Source organism: Poecilia reticulata, chromosome 17 (genome assembly GCF_904066995.2).
Source record: "Poecilia reticulata chromosome 17, P_reticulata-male-v2, whole genome shotgun sequence".
In the NCBI taxonomy this organism is placed as follows: Eukaryota; Metazoa; Chordata; class Actinopteri; order Cyprinodontiformes; family Poeciliidae; genus Poecilia; species Poecilia reticulata.
Window position 1 is genome coordinate 31,015,190 of NC_088846.1, and position 15,622 is coordinate 31,030,811.

The following is a 15,622-nucleotide window of genomic DNA, read 5'->3' on the forward strand; positions in this document are numbered from 1 at the left end:
TGGTGAAGCTGGTGGAGTTTGAGGCTGAAGCAGGTGAAGCTGGTGAAGCTGGTGGAGTTTGAGGCTGAAGCTGGTGAAGCTGGTGGAGTTTGAGGCTGAAGCTGGTGAAGCTGGTGGAGTTTGAGGCTGAAGCTGGTGAAGCAGCCAAACTGTCCGACCCGAAGTGAAAGGCCGCTCAGCCAGGCAGAACCCGTCAGTCCAAAAGAAACAGAACCAGAACTGCAGTTTGAAGATGAACAAAGATCTTCATTTTCAGATTCATGTCTGATGAAACTGAACTGTTTGGACTTAATGACCATCATTACATGGAGTAAAACCGAGGAGTGGTGGTGGCAGCATCATGCTGTGGGGCTGATTAGCTGCAGGAGGAACTTCATGTACTGAGTAACATCTAAAGACAGGCTGGACGGAAAACATCCCTCAGCTCACAGCTGGTACCGGTACCGGTACCAGTACCAGTACCACTGGACAGCAGAGTTCAGGTCCGGACCAGAGTCCTGTGGAGAAGCTGTGGGTAAACCTGAAGGCTGCAAACTGGACTCTGTTCCACCGGGTCAGTCAGGAGAACCGGACCAGAACCGCAAACCCAAAAGGTTTCAAGTTCTCCAGCTTTATTTATGGATGTCTACATATTTATATTCATCGCTGCTTAAAGCAGATGACAGGATGTGATGTGGTGGTGCAGCGGTTCAGCACAACCCACATATGGAGGCCCTAGTCCTCAACATGGCCGTCGCTGGTTCGATTCCCGGCCTGGTGACCTTCACCGCATGTCTTCCCTTCTCTCAATACCCACCTTCCTGTCAATTAACTATCAAATAAAGGAAACTAGAGCCAATAAAACGTTAAAAAGAAACCAGACGACTCCGGGACAGAAAAATGAGTTTCAATAATATTTAATAACTTTTTCATAAAACACATCCAAACAACTGATTGACAACATTTACAGATCAGAACCTTTTAAATCACAACTGAGTTTACAGAGACCTTTTTATATTATCAATATTATTTTATTTTCCAAACAGTATCAAATTATTATTGACAATTACTCATAAAATCCAGTTAAAAGGTTTAAGAAATAAAAACCGTTGCCATGGAAACGGTCAACGACTCTCCAGGACTGTTTGACCAACAGGTCAGAAACAAAACCACAGCAAACAAAGAGCCGCGGAGTAAAATGACAAAACAGCTTCATGTGATGGAAACATGAAAAATAACCTGAAAGCAGAAAATCAAGCCACGGGGAGCAGAGGGTCAAGTTCATCACAGGTCAGAACAACAAGGTCAGCAACACTGAAAAACAAACCCTGAGGAACACAGAACCCTAAAGACCTTTGACCTTTGTGATGTCACCTCTGTTCGAATAAAGAGAAAGTGAAACTATTCTGTAACAGCAGATCCAGCAGAACAATCTGAGGTTCCGGTTGAACCCAGTAAACATTCAGGAACGTCTCCATGTTTATGATTCATTTACCATCAAACAATCATCACAAATATCATGAGTTGTATTTCTGCAGTTTCATTAGTTTGCAGTTTATGCCACGTTTCACATACATGGAGCTTCTCATGCACCTTAGTGGAGTTTTATTTATTCTCAGTTGTGGAGTTTTATGGAGCTTTTCTGGCTGCTTTTGGTTTAACAACACAGTTCAGACCAACAGGAATATGAGTGAATGGCTGAATTAGCTCTGATATGAGGATCATTGAGTCCCTCATTCTGCTGCTTTGAGGGAAAAGTTTACCCACAAACGTCACATGAGTGAAGTTTCTCAGCCGTGTCTGTAAACCAGAGCATGAGATCAACCTTTTCTCACAGGCTTCACATTAGTAGGACTTCTCAGCACCGTGGCTTCTCATGTGGACCAGCAGAGCTTTCCCAGTCAAGCACCTTTTCCCACATACTTCACATGGGTCGGGTGTCTCATCGCTGTGGTCTCTTATGTGCGTCAGTAGAGCAGATTCCTGATAGAACCGTTCCCCGCATGTTTCACAGGAGTGGAGCTGGTCCAGGCTGTGCTCCCCCATGTGGCGGCTCAGGGCCTCTGCAGAACTAAACTTGTTCCCGCAGGTTTCACATGAGTACAGCTTTACGTGGGTTCTCATGTGCGTCACTAGAGATTTTACATAATAATACCTTTTCCCACATGTAGCACAAAAAACCACATTTTCTTTCTTTCTGACTTTCCTTTGAGATTTGTTGGACTTTGCTGGAAGACGTTTTTGTTTTTTTGTTCCCTGAAGTTGTTGTTCTAGATCCTCTTTGATCTGATGAGGATCCGATTTAAAACGGTCCTGGTCAGAACCAGGGAGGTTCTGATCCATGTCTGGTTCCAGCTCACACTCTTCATCTGACAGAGGTTTCATGAAGGCGTCGCAGTCCGGTGGCAGCTGCTGACCGCTGCAGATCTCCACCGCCTGCAGCCGCGGTTCTTCAGGCCCGCTCTCCTGATGGGGCGGTTCTGGTTCTGGTTCCCTGTGGTTTGGCTCCAGACCCTCCAGACCTTCGCTCATCAGTGGACCTTCTTGGTTTTCCTTGTCCTCTTCAGACAGGACATGTTCTGCATCAGAGAGTTTGTCGTCTTCTGGTTCTGGTTCCTCCTGGTTCAGATGCTCCTCCGTCCTGCAGACCTGCTGCTTTGGGTCGTCTGGAAGGACAAACAGGGACAACGACAAACCCATCAGCTGTGCTTCCTGAAAACAGGTTCCAGCTCCAGAGAGCTGACTGGTCGGACCTGTGACCACTTTTGACTCGTTGGGTTTGAACCGGACTGGATTCGGACTGAACCGGACTCTGAATGTCTGCTGCGTCTCGTTCTTCAGGTTTAGTTTGGGCTAAAATCTCTGCTCTCTAAACGTTTTTAGTCCGTTTAACCCTTTCATAATCCAGTTTGAACATTTTATGCAGATATTCTGCTGAGTGTTTTGTACAGTCGACTGTTTGATCCAGTTTTATGTCAAATTACTGAGACATAACTGAGATATTTGTTTTGTTGACCTTTCAAAATGTCAATTCTTAAACATTTCTGTATTCCACGTCTCCGGGCTTCACCTGGTCTCGCTCCACAGGTGAAAAGCAACTTGTGGCCATTCAGGGTTTTGTCTACATTAATAAAATCTTTTTAAAAAAATCATAAATAGTCTTTAATTCAGCAGAGTTCACACAAAGATGAACAAACTATTAGCAAACTGCCGTGTTTACGGATGCAGTGCAGGATCAGCAGACAGTAAATTAAATATTGTCTAAATGTTAAAACGTGTCTAATGTGTGTGAAAGTACATTTATTTGAGCATACAGAACATATAATAGTTAATTCATGAGTTATTAAGCATTAATAAGCATTGAGTACATTGGTATTAGAAGTAATTAGTCAGTTAATTAATTAATTAATCTGTTAATTTATAGCTTATTAAGCATAAATCATTAAATAATGTTTTCAACATTAATTACATATTAATTAATGGCTAAATGAGGCTACATAAAGCCTGATGATCATAAAGTTCTACCAAAATATTTAGTTTGAATCCAGACTTTACTTCCTGGTTTACTGAAAACGGTTCTGGATCAGTTTGGACCCAGCCTGCTTCCATGTCACATCAATGGACCGAACCGGCAGCGACAGCAGCTCCTTAGATGGAGTTTCACTTCAATAAGTAGATTTGATCAGATCCATCAGATCCATACCGGTTCTGATGAGAAGAACATGAGGACGCCAGCAGATACCCAGCAGTCTGGTCCAATCCTGGAACCCGATCACCGCTCTTCCAAACTCTGGTTCCTCCTGGTTCGGTCTAATCTCTGGAGGTTCTGGTTCCTCCTGGTTCGGTCTAATCTCTGGAGGTTCTGGTTCCTCCTGGTTCGGTCTAATCTCTGGAGGTTCTGGTTCCTCCTGGTCTTTTTTTGTTTTCTCTTGGTTCTGTCTAATCACTGGTTCCTCCTGGTCCAGACTGGAGCTCCTCTGCTGGTTCTGGAGCTCTGGGTCGGTCAGAACCTTCTTGTTGCTGACATGCAGCTTTGGCTGATCTGTAGCAACAAAGAGACACAGGAGCTGATTACCATGACGACCGTCTCCAGGACCGGTGTTGGTTCTGACCCAGACAGCCTGGTCCGATCCTCTGGATGCTTCCCGAGCATCCAGAGGATCCAGGATTTGTGGAGCTTCAGGATCCAGTGACTTACGGTTGGATCTGTAGTCTACTGGTTGCCATGGTAACGCTCTGTAACTTTGGTGCTAGCTTAAAGCGGGTTGGGAGTCAATGGGCCCAAAATGGGACAGAAGAACAAAAGGAGAAATATTTTTTTAAAAGTAAAATAATAAAAAGGTTCTGGCCGAGTTTCACAGAATCCAAACCAGCAGTAAAGCAGGATTTTCCCGTTTTGGGCAGCAAAGTGTTAATGAAAGGCCCACAGCATCACCATGGTGATTCTCTGAAGATATGAGCAACATTTCATTTAGCTTGGAGAAAAATGTATTATTTGTAAAATTAATTAGATCCTGAATAACAAATGATGATTAAGATGTTAATCTTTCTCTGTTGATCCAATAAAACAGGCCGATAACTACCTGATACATCAAACTGTGTTTTCTTTGTCCAGATTAGAAATGTTTAAGTTTAGCAGTTTTCAAACATGTAAAAAACAAAACAAACACTAAACTACGTATCTTTAATTGTTCAAATATGACGAACTGAATGTAAAAAGGCTGACAGTCACCATAACAAAGGAAAAGGAAGGAAAATGAATTAATTTTCGGAGCCTAACGCGGCTTCCTACCGATCCTGGTGAGTTTTATCTGCGGTTTCCAGCAGCTTTCCAGCAGTTTAATGTCCTCCTCGTAGCGGACGATGGTTTTTTCCACCTGAATGAAGATTTCCTCCGCAGCAGCAGTTAGTCTCTCTCTGATAAAATCCCTCAGATGCTGAAATGAAGACATGGTTGCTGAGATATTCAGCTGAAACACGAAAACAACCGTTTTCTAACTGAATCCACACAAGATGCTGCTGGAGCCGCTTTACTTCGGCCACAGAGGGACAACGCAGCAGATTCACCGCCACCTGCTGGACTGGAGAGGAACTGCAGCAAAAACCTCATGAAAACATAAAGCGGAAACTTTACTTTTCTGACCTCCGATTAAAGCTGCAGCATGTAACTTTTATAGAATAAAGCTGTTTTCTTACATTTTTATTAAAACTGTGGCCATGTTGTGACAGTTTGTTAGGCTTCAATGGCCCCCGTCTTCTGGATGGGCTGCACTGAAATTAATTTTGTTGTGCTTCGGTAAAATAACAATATATATATTTTATTTCGAACTGACAAAAGTAAAAGAAAGAAAGAAGAAAAAAAGAAAATTAAAACATATTATCATGCCTAATTGAAATGCAATTTCTTATTATCTGGTTGAAATGTAGATGATCTTATGATTTCCTGCCCCTTTCAAACTCATCAACTTATAAATAATTACATCTGCAAACACCAGATAAACTTAACTTATTTCCATCTTATATGACATTTAAACCTCACATTCTCATCTTTAAATGTAGAATTATTTAAACATTTTATGTCATCAGTAGCATTTATGGGCTTTGAAAAGCTCATTTTATAGAACATATTTCCCAATAAGCTCCTTTTTGATCAGTTTTTAAGCTGGTTTATATTTGTACTTTTCTGAACTCATCATTCAGTCCATCCATAAATCTACTCCACACTTTAAACAAAAACTCTTTGCTCTCATACATTGTTTTTAAAATGTCCGTCTTCACCTAATTTATAACCGCCTCTCTGCCACAGAACATTTTTTGTATATTGTGTGAAAGTTGATGGTTTCTTACGTTAAACATGAATTGTAAAGTTCTGAATGTTACAAGAATGTCCCAGAATTTCATTTTATTTGATTTAAAAAATAACTGCTTTGTATTTTCCCAACATCCCACTTCATGTATTTGGATTGATCTTTTTTTAAATCATTCTGATTCTGAAACAGATAATCAGGGAAAAGACAGATTTCCATGGTGTGCTGTGGTGGCGCAGAGGTTCAGCACAATATGGAGGCAAATCCTAGAAGCAGCTGTCACAGATTCAATTCCCGGCCTGGTGACCTTTACTGCATGTCTTCCCCGTCTCTCATTAACCACTGTCCTGTCAAATAAAGGCCACGAGAGTTAAAAAAAAGAGACTGATTTCCTCCAACTCCTTTATAATCACTAAAACTATTCTTTATAATTAATGTTTCTGTAACTGTCATTCAGCATCTACTTGATGGTTTTGAAGCTTTATTACTACAGTTAAACATTATATTTATCTTTTAAGCTGCTTTGACTTTTAGCTCCACTGATTGTGAATCAGATGCAGAACAACAGCGCCACCTTCAGATTGAGAGGCAGAAGCTGAAAGCAGCAGCATCTTCCTCCTCTCGTCCAACCAGCAGCTTCCTCCTCTCATGGTCCAATCAGCAGCTTCCTCCTCTCGTCCAATCAGCAGCTTCCTCCTCTCATGGTCCAATCAGCAGCTTCCTCCTCTCATGGTCCAACCAGCAGCTTCCTCCTCTCATGGTCCAATCAGCAGCTTCCTCCTCTCATGGTCCAATCAGCAGCTTCCTCCTCTCTGGGGGCTGCAGGGGCTGATGGGAGCTCTGGTTCCTCTGCTCTGATCTCTCAGCTCGTCCTTGTTTGGCCTCAGCTGCATCAGAGCCACTTCTCCCCAGGTTCACCAGAGGAAACTCCACTGCACACAATGCTTTTCCTCCCAGCTGCTGCTCTGTGCTGGCTGGGTTCAGGTGAGTGTTTCCACCAATCAGGAGCCAACAAAGCCCACCTGGAACAAACACTGTCACACTAACCTTCACCTGTCTGTCTGTGTCTCTACAGCGCTGGCTGCCATGGCAACACACCTGGTTCAGGACGACCTGACTCTGACCAGGAGATCCGGGCAGAGCGTCTCCATCAGCTGTGGAGGGACTAAACAGTGTCATACTAGTTACTCTGTACACTGGTTCCAGAAGAAAGACACAGAACCATTCAAAGCTATTCTTACTATCAAGAGTGGTACCAAATCTAGCTATTTCAATCATCCTCAGAAAAATGATTTCTCAGCTGAGAGAAATCAAGATGATTGTTTCTTGAAGATCAATAAAGTGAAACTGGATCATTCAGCCTCCTACTACTGCGGCTGTGATTCTGGTTCCCACAGTGAGAAATGATTCGTTCAGCCTGAACAAAAACCTCCAGATGATCAGATGTCAGTTTGTGACATAGAGAGCAGTAAACCACAGCCCAGGTTCACTGATTTCACCTCCATCTCACACAGAGACTCTCTGAGTTTCTGGTTTCATTCATTATTATTTACAGACGTAATAAATTTATGGTTTCTGTCATTTTAAAGTTAAGTTGATGATTCTCCCTGAATCATAAATAATTTATTTGAATATCAAATTCATACAGCAGACAGTCGTCAGGTGAATCTCATGTAATCTGGACGTGTCAGAAACAGGAACCAATAGGAACAGATCTGGATTTATTCCCACTGGACTCAGAGATTAACAGAAATTATGACTTTTAAAGCAGCCATGCTGCATAATTAAATAATAAATAATAACTGAGATATATAATATCCTCACACAGCATCTGCTCAGTTTTTATCCATGAAGTATCGGATGTGTTATAACTCTATTATAAGACATGTTATAATTTATGTGCCACGTAACATTTTATAAAATAATAGGATGTCCATCTCATGATTAGCCTTTTGGGAAGTTTGAAAATGTTTGCAGCTGATTAAATTTCCTGTTTCTTCCTGTTTTGGGTGACAGAGTCAAAGACCAACCAGATGCAGACGTGGAGGCAGGATGTCAACCTCAGAGTCTCTGCAGCTTTTAAATCCTCAGTCAGAAAATCATTTAAAGCTCCAGAAACACAACAAGCTGTTATCAGTTTAACCTGATTTTATTTCAGGACTGATGTTTGATATTCAGCCTCTGGGACATTTAAATGATCAGTTCTTCAGTTAACAGAATGAAATGTAGATGAACATTAACACATTTTAACAGACATTCAGACAGAATCACTGAACATGAAAGGCCCAAAGTCATAATCCTCTCATTTCACTCTTTATGTCTGAAGATAATAACTTTTCAATCTGGAACGACTCAGACGGAGAAAAAGGAACAATTAAAGGATTTAATGACAGGAAAGAGTAACAGTTCTTTGGGTCTCGGGCCTGACAGCTGATCTGAGCTGAGATTTGATGTGAACTCGATGAACATCCTGATAACGGATGGACGCTCTGCCCCGGGGCCCGACTGGTGGAGGAGGTCAGGAAAGGGGCTATGCTGGAGAGACGAAGGATGTGAGAAGGGGAGGTGGTGGGATGAACGCAGCTGGGAACCGGCTGACGGCCTGGGTGTGGATCCTTTAGAGCTTGATGGATGATCGGACCAGCGGAGATGAGCATGACGCCGATGGGCGAACGGAGGGGGCGGAGTCTTCCAGCGTGAACTTCCGCTATCAACTCATTAGTTTGGTTTCTGTCCAGTTTTACAACATTATCCAGCCATGAACTGATTGTTGCATCTAATTAAATGCTTCAATGGGTTCAGATTCACCTGATGACATCATAATGTAGAGCTGTAAATCATCTGTGTTAAAGATTTCAGAGAAGAAAGATGCTTCAGAGTTAGATGTTATCTTCATCGTTTCTCTTTGTAGGTTTAACAATAAACAAGTCAAGTTTCCCGCCATGATTCCTCAGACTTTGGATGAAGATTTATTTCCCTTCTCAGAAGTGGAGAGATTTATTTTTACCAGACACAATAACCACTTAGGATTGTCCAATCAGCATCTTCCTCCTCTCGTCCAATCAGCATCTTCCTCCTCTCGTCCAATCAGCAGCTTCCTCCTCTCGTCCAACCAGCAGCTTCCTCCTCTCGTCCAATCAGCAGCTTCCTCCTCTCGTCCAATCAGCAGCTTCCTCCTCTCATGGTCCAACCAGCAGCTTCCTCCTCTCATGGTCCAATCAGCAGCTTCCTCCTCTCATGGTCCAACCAGCAGCTTCCTCCTCTCATGGTCCAACCAGCAGCTTCCTCCTCTCATGGTCCAATCAGCAGCTTCCTCCTCTCTGGGGGCTGCAGGGGCTGATGGGAGCTCTGGTTCCTCTGCTCTGATCTCTCAGCTCGTCCTTGTTTGGCCTCAGCTGCATCAGAGCCACTTCTCCCCAGGTTCACCAGAGGAAACTCCACTGCACACAATGCTTTTCCTCCCAGCTGCTGCTCTGTGCTGGCTGGGTTCAGGTGAGTGTTTCCACCAATCAGGAGCCAACAAAGCCCACCTGGAACAAACACTGTCACACTAACCTTCACCTGTCTGTCTGTGTCTCTACAGCGCTGGCTGCCATGGCAACACACCTGGTTCAGGACGACCTGACTCTGACCAGGAGATCCGGGCAGAGCGTCTCCATCAGCTGTGGAGGAACTGATCTGTGTGGTGGTTACGTCTACTGGTACCAGAAGAAAGAAACAGAAACATTCAGAGCTATTCTCTATATCAAAAGTGATGGTAGCACAGGAAAACCTTTCAATCATCCTCAGCAAGATGATTTCTCAGCTGAGAGAAATGAGAACAGCTGTTCACTGAAGATCAATAAAGTGAAACTGGATCATTCAGCCTCCTACTACTGCGGCTGCTGGAAGTCTGGTTCCCACAGTGAGAAATGATTCGTTCAGCCTGAACAAAAACCTCCAGATGATCAGATGTCAGTTTGTGACATAGAGAGCAGTAAACCACAGCCCAGGTTCACTGATTTCACCTCCATCTCACACAGAGACTCTCTGAGTTTTAGACTCTAATGTTTCATCATTTTGTTAGAATCCACTGAAGGTTTCTGGTATCTTTAGTGTTTATTTGCTGCTATAAAAATGATTGAGTTATTGGAGGTGTAGTTATTGAGAAAAACTAATCAAATTTTGCAAGTGCATCAGGTTTCCATGAAATTTTAGTATTTTAATGGTTTCAGAAAAATCACAGCTGAAATAACCAACATCGCCTCCTGGAAACTTTAAAAACCACTAACTCACCTAGTTTACTTTATCATGCAGACATTAATCTGGAAAACTTGTTGAACTTCCCAAAAACAACAGAAAGTTTCCTCCACCATGCTCTGTGACAAACAGGAAGTCGAACAAGGGAGTCCCCAGGAGGGGCACTCTCCAGTTCCCCCTCTAAGGACTCCAAGAAGGGTGGGTAATCTGAACTGATGTTCAGCCCGTAAGCACAAACAACAGTCAGAACCCGTCCCCCCACCCGTAGGCGGAGGGAGGCTACCCTCTCGTTCACCGGGGTGAACCCCAACGTACAGGCGCCCAGATGGGGGGCAACAAGTATGCCCACTCCAGCCTGGTGCCTCTCCACCAGAGTGGAGACTGGTTCCAGAACCAGAGCCATGCGTCGAGGTGAGGCCGACTATTTCTAGCCAGAACCTCTCAGCCTCGCACACTAGCTACGGTTCCTTCCCCACCAGAGAGGTGACGTTCCACGTCCCAAGAGCTTCTGCAGCCGAGGATCAGACCGCCAGGGTCCCCTCCCTTGGCTGCTGCCCATAACATACTGCACCCGACCCCTTTGGCCCCTCGGACAGGTTGTGAGCCCATCGGAAGGGGGACCCCCGTCTTCTCTTCGGGCTGAGCCCGGCTGGGCTCCGTGGATAAAAGCCCGGCCACCAGGCGCTCGCCATCGTGCCCCACCTCCAGGCCTGGCTCCAGAGTGGGGCCCCAGTGACCCGCGTCCGGGTGAGTGAACGCCAGATCCAAAGTTTTTGTCCATCATAAGGGGTCTTTGGGCTGCGCTTTGTCTGGTTCCTCACCTAGGACCTGTCTGCCTTGGGTGACCCTACCAGGGGCATAAAGCCCCAGACAGCATAGCTCCTAGGATCATTGGGACACTCAAAACCCTCCACCGCGATAAGGTGGCAGCCCAAGGAGAGGGCTATTTATATAAAAGTTACATAATGCAGCTTTAATTTTACTCAGGAGAGGACGAGTCAGGAGGGATGTGGGTTAGAGCTGCTGCTGACTCACTCATCTGTTAAATAGTAAAAGGCTCAGGGAACAAGTTATATGTATGAATATGCTGGTATTTTTTTTCCTTAATTCATTTAATGCTAATAAAATAGAGGCAAACAGTAGCGCTGTGTTGTTAGCAGCACAGCGCTGATTGACGCTGTGCTGCTAACAACGTCACTGTTAAGGTCAGTAACGAACCATTTAACCCAGATAGGGGGGGGTCAGGGCAAATATGGATGTGTTTTTTTTGGTCTGAGAGTGGGAACATTAAATTTTTACTGCTAAAAACAATCTTTAAATATACAATATGATTAATTTTGTAATTGATAGGGTCCAGATTTTGATTTTTATTTTTTAATTCTATGAACAAAAAATTTATAATAAAATTGTGGAGGGCCCCCTGTTGGTCAGGGCCCCTAGAATTGTCATCTCTTTCTCCCCCTATACCGCGCCTCTGTTTATTACCATATTGGAAATGTTCTGATCAGTAATACTGATCCAATAATTCATAATGTCACCAGATGGATCAGAATCAGGACACATTATTTATACATTTTTATTAAGGTTGTTGTTTCCAGGAGAGCATCAGTGTTCCTGAATTCACCTCCTCTGAGAGCAGCAGCATCTTCCTCCTCTCGTCCAATCAGCATCTTCCTCCTCTCGTCCAATCAGCATCTTCCTCCTCTCGTCCAATCAGCATCTTCCTCCTCTCGTCCAATCAGCATCTTCCTCCTCTCATCCAATCAGCATCTTCCTCCTCTCGTCCAATCAGCATCTTCCTCCTCTCGTCCAACCAGCATCTTCCTCCTCTCATGGTCCAACCAGCATCTTCCTCCTCTCGTCCAATCAGCATCTTCCTCCTCTCGTCCAATCAGCATCTTCCTCCTCTCATCCAATCAGCATCTTCCTCCTCTCGTACAACCAGCATCTTCCTCCTCTCATGGTCCAACCAGCAGCTTCCTCCTCTCGTCCAACCAGCATCTTCCTCCTCTCGTCCAATCAGCATCTTCCTCCTCTCGTCCAATCAGCATCTTCCTCCTCTCGTCCAACCAGCAGCTTCCTCCTCTCGTCCAACCAGCATCTTCCTCCTCTCGTCCAATCAGCAGCTTCCTCCTCTCGTCCAACCAGCATCTTCCTCCTCTCGTCCAATCAGCATCTTCCTCCTCTCGTCCAATCAGCATCTTCCTCCTCTCGTCCAACCAGCATCTTCCTCCTCTCATGGTCCAACCAGCAGCTTCCTCCTCTCGTCCAACCAGCAGCTTCCTCCTCTCGTCCAACCAGCAGCTTCCTCCTCTCATGGTCCAATCAGCAGCTTCCTCCTCTCGTCCAACCAGCAGCTTCCTCCTCTCGTCCAATCAGCATCTTCCTCCTCTCGTCCAACCAGCATCTTCCTCCTCTCATGGTCCAACCAGCAGCTTCCTCCTCTCGTCCAATCAGCAGCTTCCTCCTCTCGTCCAATCAGCATCTTCCTCCTCTCGTACAACCAGCATCTTCCTCCTCTCATGGTCCAACCAGCAGCTTCCTCCTCTCGTCCAATCAGCAGCTTCCTCCTCTCGTCCAATCAGCATCTTCCTCCTCTCGTCCAATCAGCATCTTCCTCCTCTCGTCCAATCAGCATCTTCCTCCTCTCGTCCAATCAGCATCTTCCTCCTCTCGTCCAACCAGCAGCTTCCTCCTCTCGTCCAACCAGCATCTTCCTCCTCTCGTCCAATCAGCATCTTCCTCCTCTCGTCCAACCAGCATCTTCCTCCTCTCATGGTCCAACCAGCAGCTTCCTCCTCTCGTCCAACCAGCAGCTTCCTCCTCTCGTCCAATCAGCAGCTTCCTCCTCTCGTCCAACCAGCATCTTCCTCCTCTCATGGTCCAATCAGCAGCTTCCTCCTCTCGTCCAACCAGCAGCTTCCTCCTCTCGTCCAATCAGCATCTTCCTCCTCTCGTACAACCAGCATCTTCCTCCTCTCATGGTCCAACCAGCAGCTTCCTCCTCTCGTCCAATCAGCAGCTTCCTCCTCTCGTCCAATCAGCATCTTCCTCCTCTCGTACAACCAGCATCTTCCTCCTCTCATGGTCCAACCAGCAGCTTCCTCCTCTCGTCCAATCAGCATCTTCCTCCTCTCGTCCAATCAGCATCTTCCTCCTCTCGTCCAATCAGCATCTTCCTCCTCTCGTCCAATCAGCATCTTCCTCCTCTCGTCCAACCAGCAGCTTCCTCCTCTCGTCCAACCAGCATCTTCCTCCTCTCGTCCAATCAGCATCTTCCTCCTCTCATGGTCCAACCAGCAGCTTCCTCCTCTCGTCCAACCAGCAGCTTCCTCCTCTCGTCCAACCAGCAGCTTCCTCCTCTCGTCCAATCAGCAGCTTCCTCCTCTCGTCCAACCAGCATCTTCCTCCTCTCGTCCAATCAGCATCTTCCTCCTCTCGTCCAATCAGCATCTTCCTCCTCTCGTCCAACCAGCATCTTCCTCCTCTCATGGTCCAACCAGCAGCTTCCTCCTCTCGTCCAACCAGCAGCTTCCTCCTCTCGTCCAATCAGCATCTTCCTCCTCTCGTCCAACCAGCATCTTCCTCCTCTCGTCCAATCAGCATCTTCCTCCTCTCGTCCAATCAGCATCTTCCTCCTCTCGTCCAATCAGCATCTTCCTCCTCTCGTCCAACCAGCATCTTCCTCCTCTCATGGTCCAACCAGCACCTTCTTCCTCTCATGGTCCAACCAGCAGCTTCCTCCTCTCGTCCAACCAGCAGCTTCCTCCTCTCGTCCAATCAGCATCTTCCTCCTCTCGTCCAATCAGCATCTTCCTCCTCTCGTCCAATCAGCATCTTCCTCCTCTCGTCCAATCAGCATCTTCCTCCTCTCATGGTCCAACCAGCAGCTTCCTCCTCTCGTCCAATCAGCAGCTTCCTCCTCTCGTCCAATCAGCATCTTCCTCCTCTCGTACAACCAGCATCTTCCTCCTCTCATGGTCCAACCAGCAGCTTCCTCCTCTCGTCCAATCAGCAGCTTCCTCCTCTCGTCCAATCAGCATCTTCCTCCTCTCGTCCAATCAGCATCTTCCTCCTCTCGTCCAATCAGCATCTTCCTCCTCTCGTCCAATCAGCATCTTCCTCCTCTCGTCCAACCAGCAGCTTCCTCCTCTCGTCCAACCAGCAGCTTCCTCCTCTCGTCCAATCAGCAGCTTCCTCCTCTCGTCCAACCAGCAGCTTCCTCCTCTCGTCCAACCAGCAGCTTCCTCCTCTCGTCCAACCAGCATCTTCCTCCTCTCATGGTCCAATCAGCAGCTTCCTCCTCTCGTCCAACCAGCATCTTCCTCCTCTCGTCCAATCAGCATCTTCCTCCTCTCGTCCAACCAGCAGCTTCCTCCTCTCGTCCAATCAGCATCTTCCTCCTCTCGTCCAACCAGCATCTTCCTCCTCTCGTCCAACCAGCAGCTTCCTCCTCTCGTCCAACCAGCAGCTTCCTCCTCTCATGGTCCAATCAGCAGCTTCCTCCTCTCGTCCAACCAGCATCTTCCTCCTCTCATGGTCCAATCAGCATCTTCCTCCTCTCGTCCAACCAGCAGCTTCCTCCTCTCGTCCAATCAGCATCTTCCTCCTCTCGTACAACCAGCATCTTCCTCCTCTCCTGGTCCAACCAGATGCTTCCTCCTCTCGTCCAATCAGCAGCTTCCTCCTCTCGTCCAACCAGCATCTTCCTCCTCTCGTACAACCAGCATCTTCCTCCTCTCATGGTCCAACCAGCAGCTTCCTCCTCTCGTCCAATCAGCATCTTCCTCCTCTCGTCCAATCAGCATCTTCCTCCTCTCGTCCAATCAGCATCTTCCTCCTCTCGTCCAATCAGCATCTTCCTCCTCTCGTCCAACCAGCAGCTTCCTCCTCTCGTCCAACCAGCATCTTCCTCCTCTCGTCCAATCAGCATCTTCCTCCTCTCATGGTCCAACCAGCAGCTTCCTCCTCTCGTCCAACCAGCAGCTTCCTCCTCTCGTCCAACCAGCAGCTTCCTCCTCTCGTCCAATCAGCAGCTTCCTCCTCTCGTCCAACCAGCATCTTCCTCCTCTCGTCCAATCAGCATCTTCCTCCTCTCGTCCAATCAGCATCTTCCTCCTCTCGTCCAACCAGCATCTTCCTCCTCTCATGGTCCAACCAGCAGCTTCCTCCTCTCGTCCAACCAGCAGCTTCCTCCTCTCGTCCAATCAGCATCTTCCTCCTCTCGTCCAACCAGCATCTTCCTCCTCTCGTCCAATCAGCATCTTCCTCCTCTCGTCCAACCAGCATCTTCCTCCTCTCGTCCAATCAGCATCTTCCTCCTCTCGTCCAACCAGCATCTTCCTCCTCTCATGGTCCAACCAGCACCTTCTTCCTCTCATGGTCCAACCAGCAGCTTCCTCCTCTCGTCCAACCAGCAGCTTCCTCCTCTCGTCCAATCAGCATCTTCCTCCTCTCGTCCAATCAGCATCTTCCTCCTCTCGTCCAATCAGCATCTTCCTCCTCTCGTCCAACCAGCATCTTCCTCCTCTCATGGTCCAACCAGCAGCTTCCTCCTCTCGTCCAACCAGCAGCTTCCTCCTCTCGTCCAATCAGCA

General features: G+C 46.6%; 2 protein-coding genes across 2 annotated transcripts; one reads left to right on the forward strand and one right to left on the reverse strand.

The window, feature by feature from the left end:
• Positions 1 to 880: 880 nt before the first annotated feature.
• LOC103460618 (uncharacterized) lies at positions 881 to 5,057 on the reverse strand. The gene is made up of 3 exons (XM_081598835.1): positions 4,772 to 5,057; positions 3,683 to 4,021; positions 881 to 2,645 (listed from the first exon to the last, which is right to left on the reverse strand). The coding sequence occupies exons 1-3, from the start codon at positions 4,929 to 4,931 to the stop codon at positions 1,825 to 1,827; spliced, it is 1,320 nt and encodes a 439-aa protein (XP_081454961.1). The 5' UTR covers positions 4,932 to 5,057; the 3' UTR covers positions 881 to 1,824.
• A 3,671-nt stretch (positions 5,058 to 8,728) lies between these two features.
• Positions 8,729 to 9,869, forward strand: LOC145547975 (uncharacterized). Its single transcript, XM_081598259.1, has 2 exons — positions 8,729 to 9,278; positions 9,370 to 9,869. The coding sequence occupies exons 1-2, from the start codon at positions 8,729 to 8,731 to the stop codon at positions 9,699 to 9,701; spliced, it is 882 nt and encodes a 293-aa protein (XP_081454385.1). The 3' UTR covers positions 9,702 to 9,869.
• The last annotated feature ends 5,753 nt before the right edge of the window (positions 9,870 to 15,622 follow it).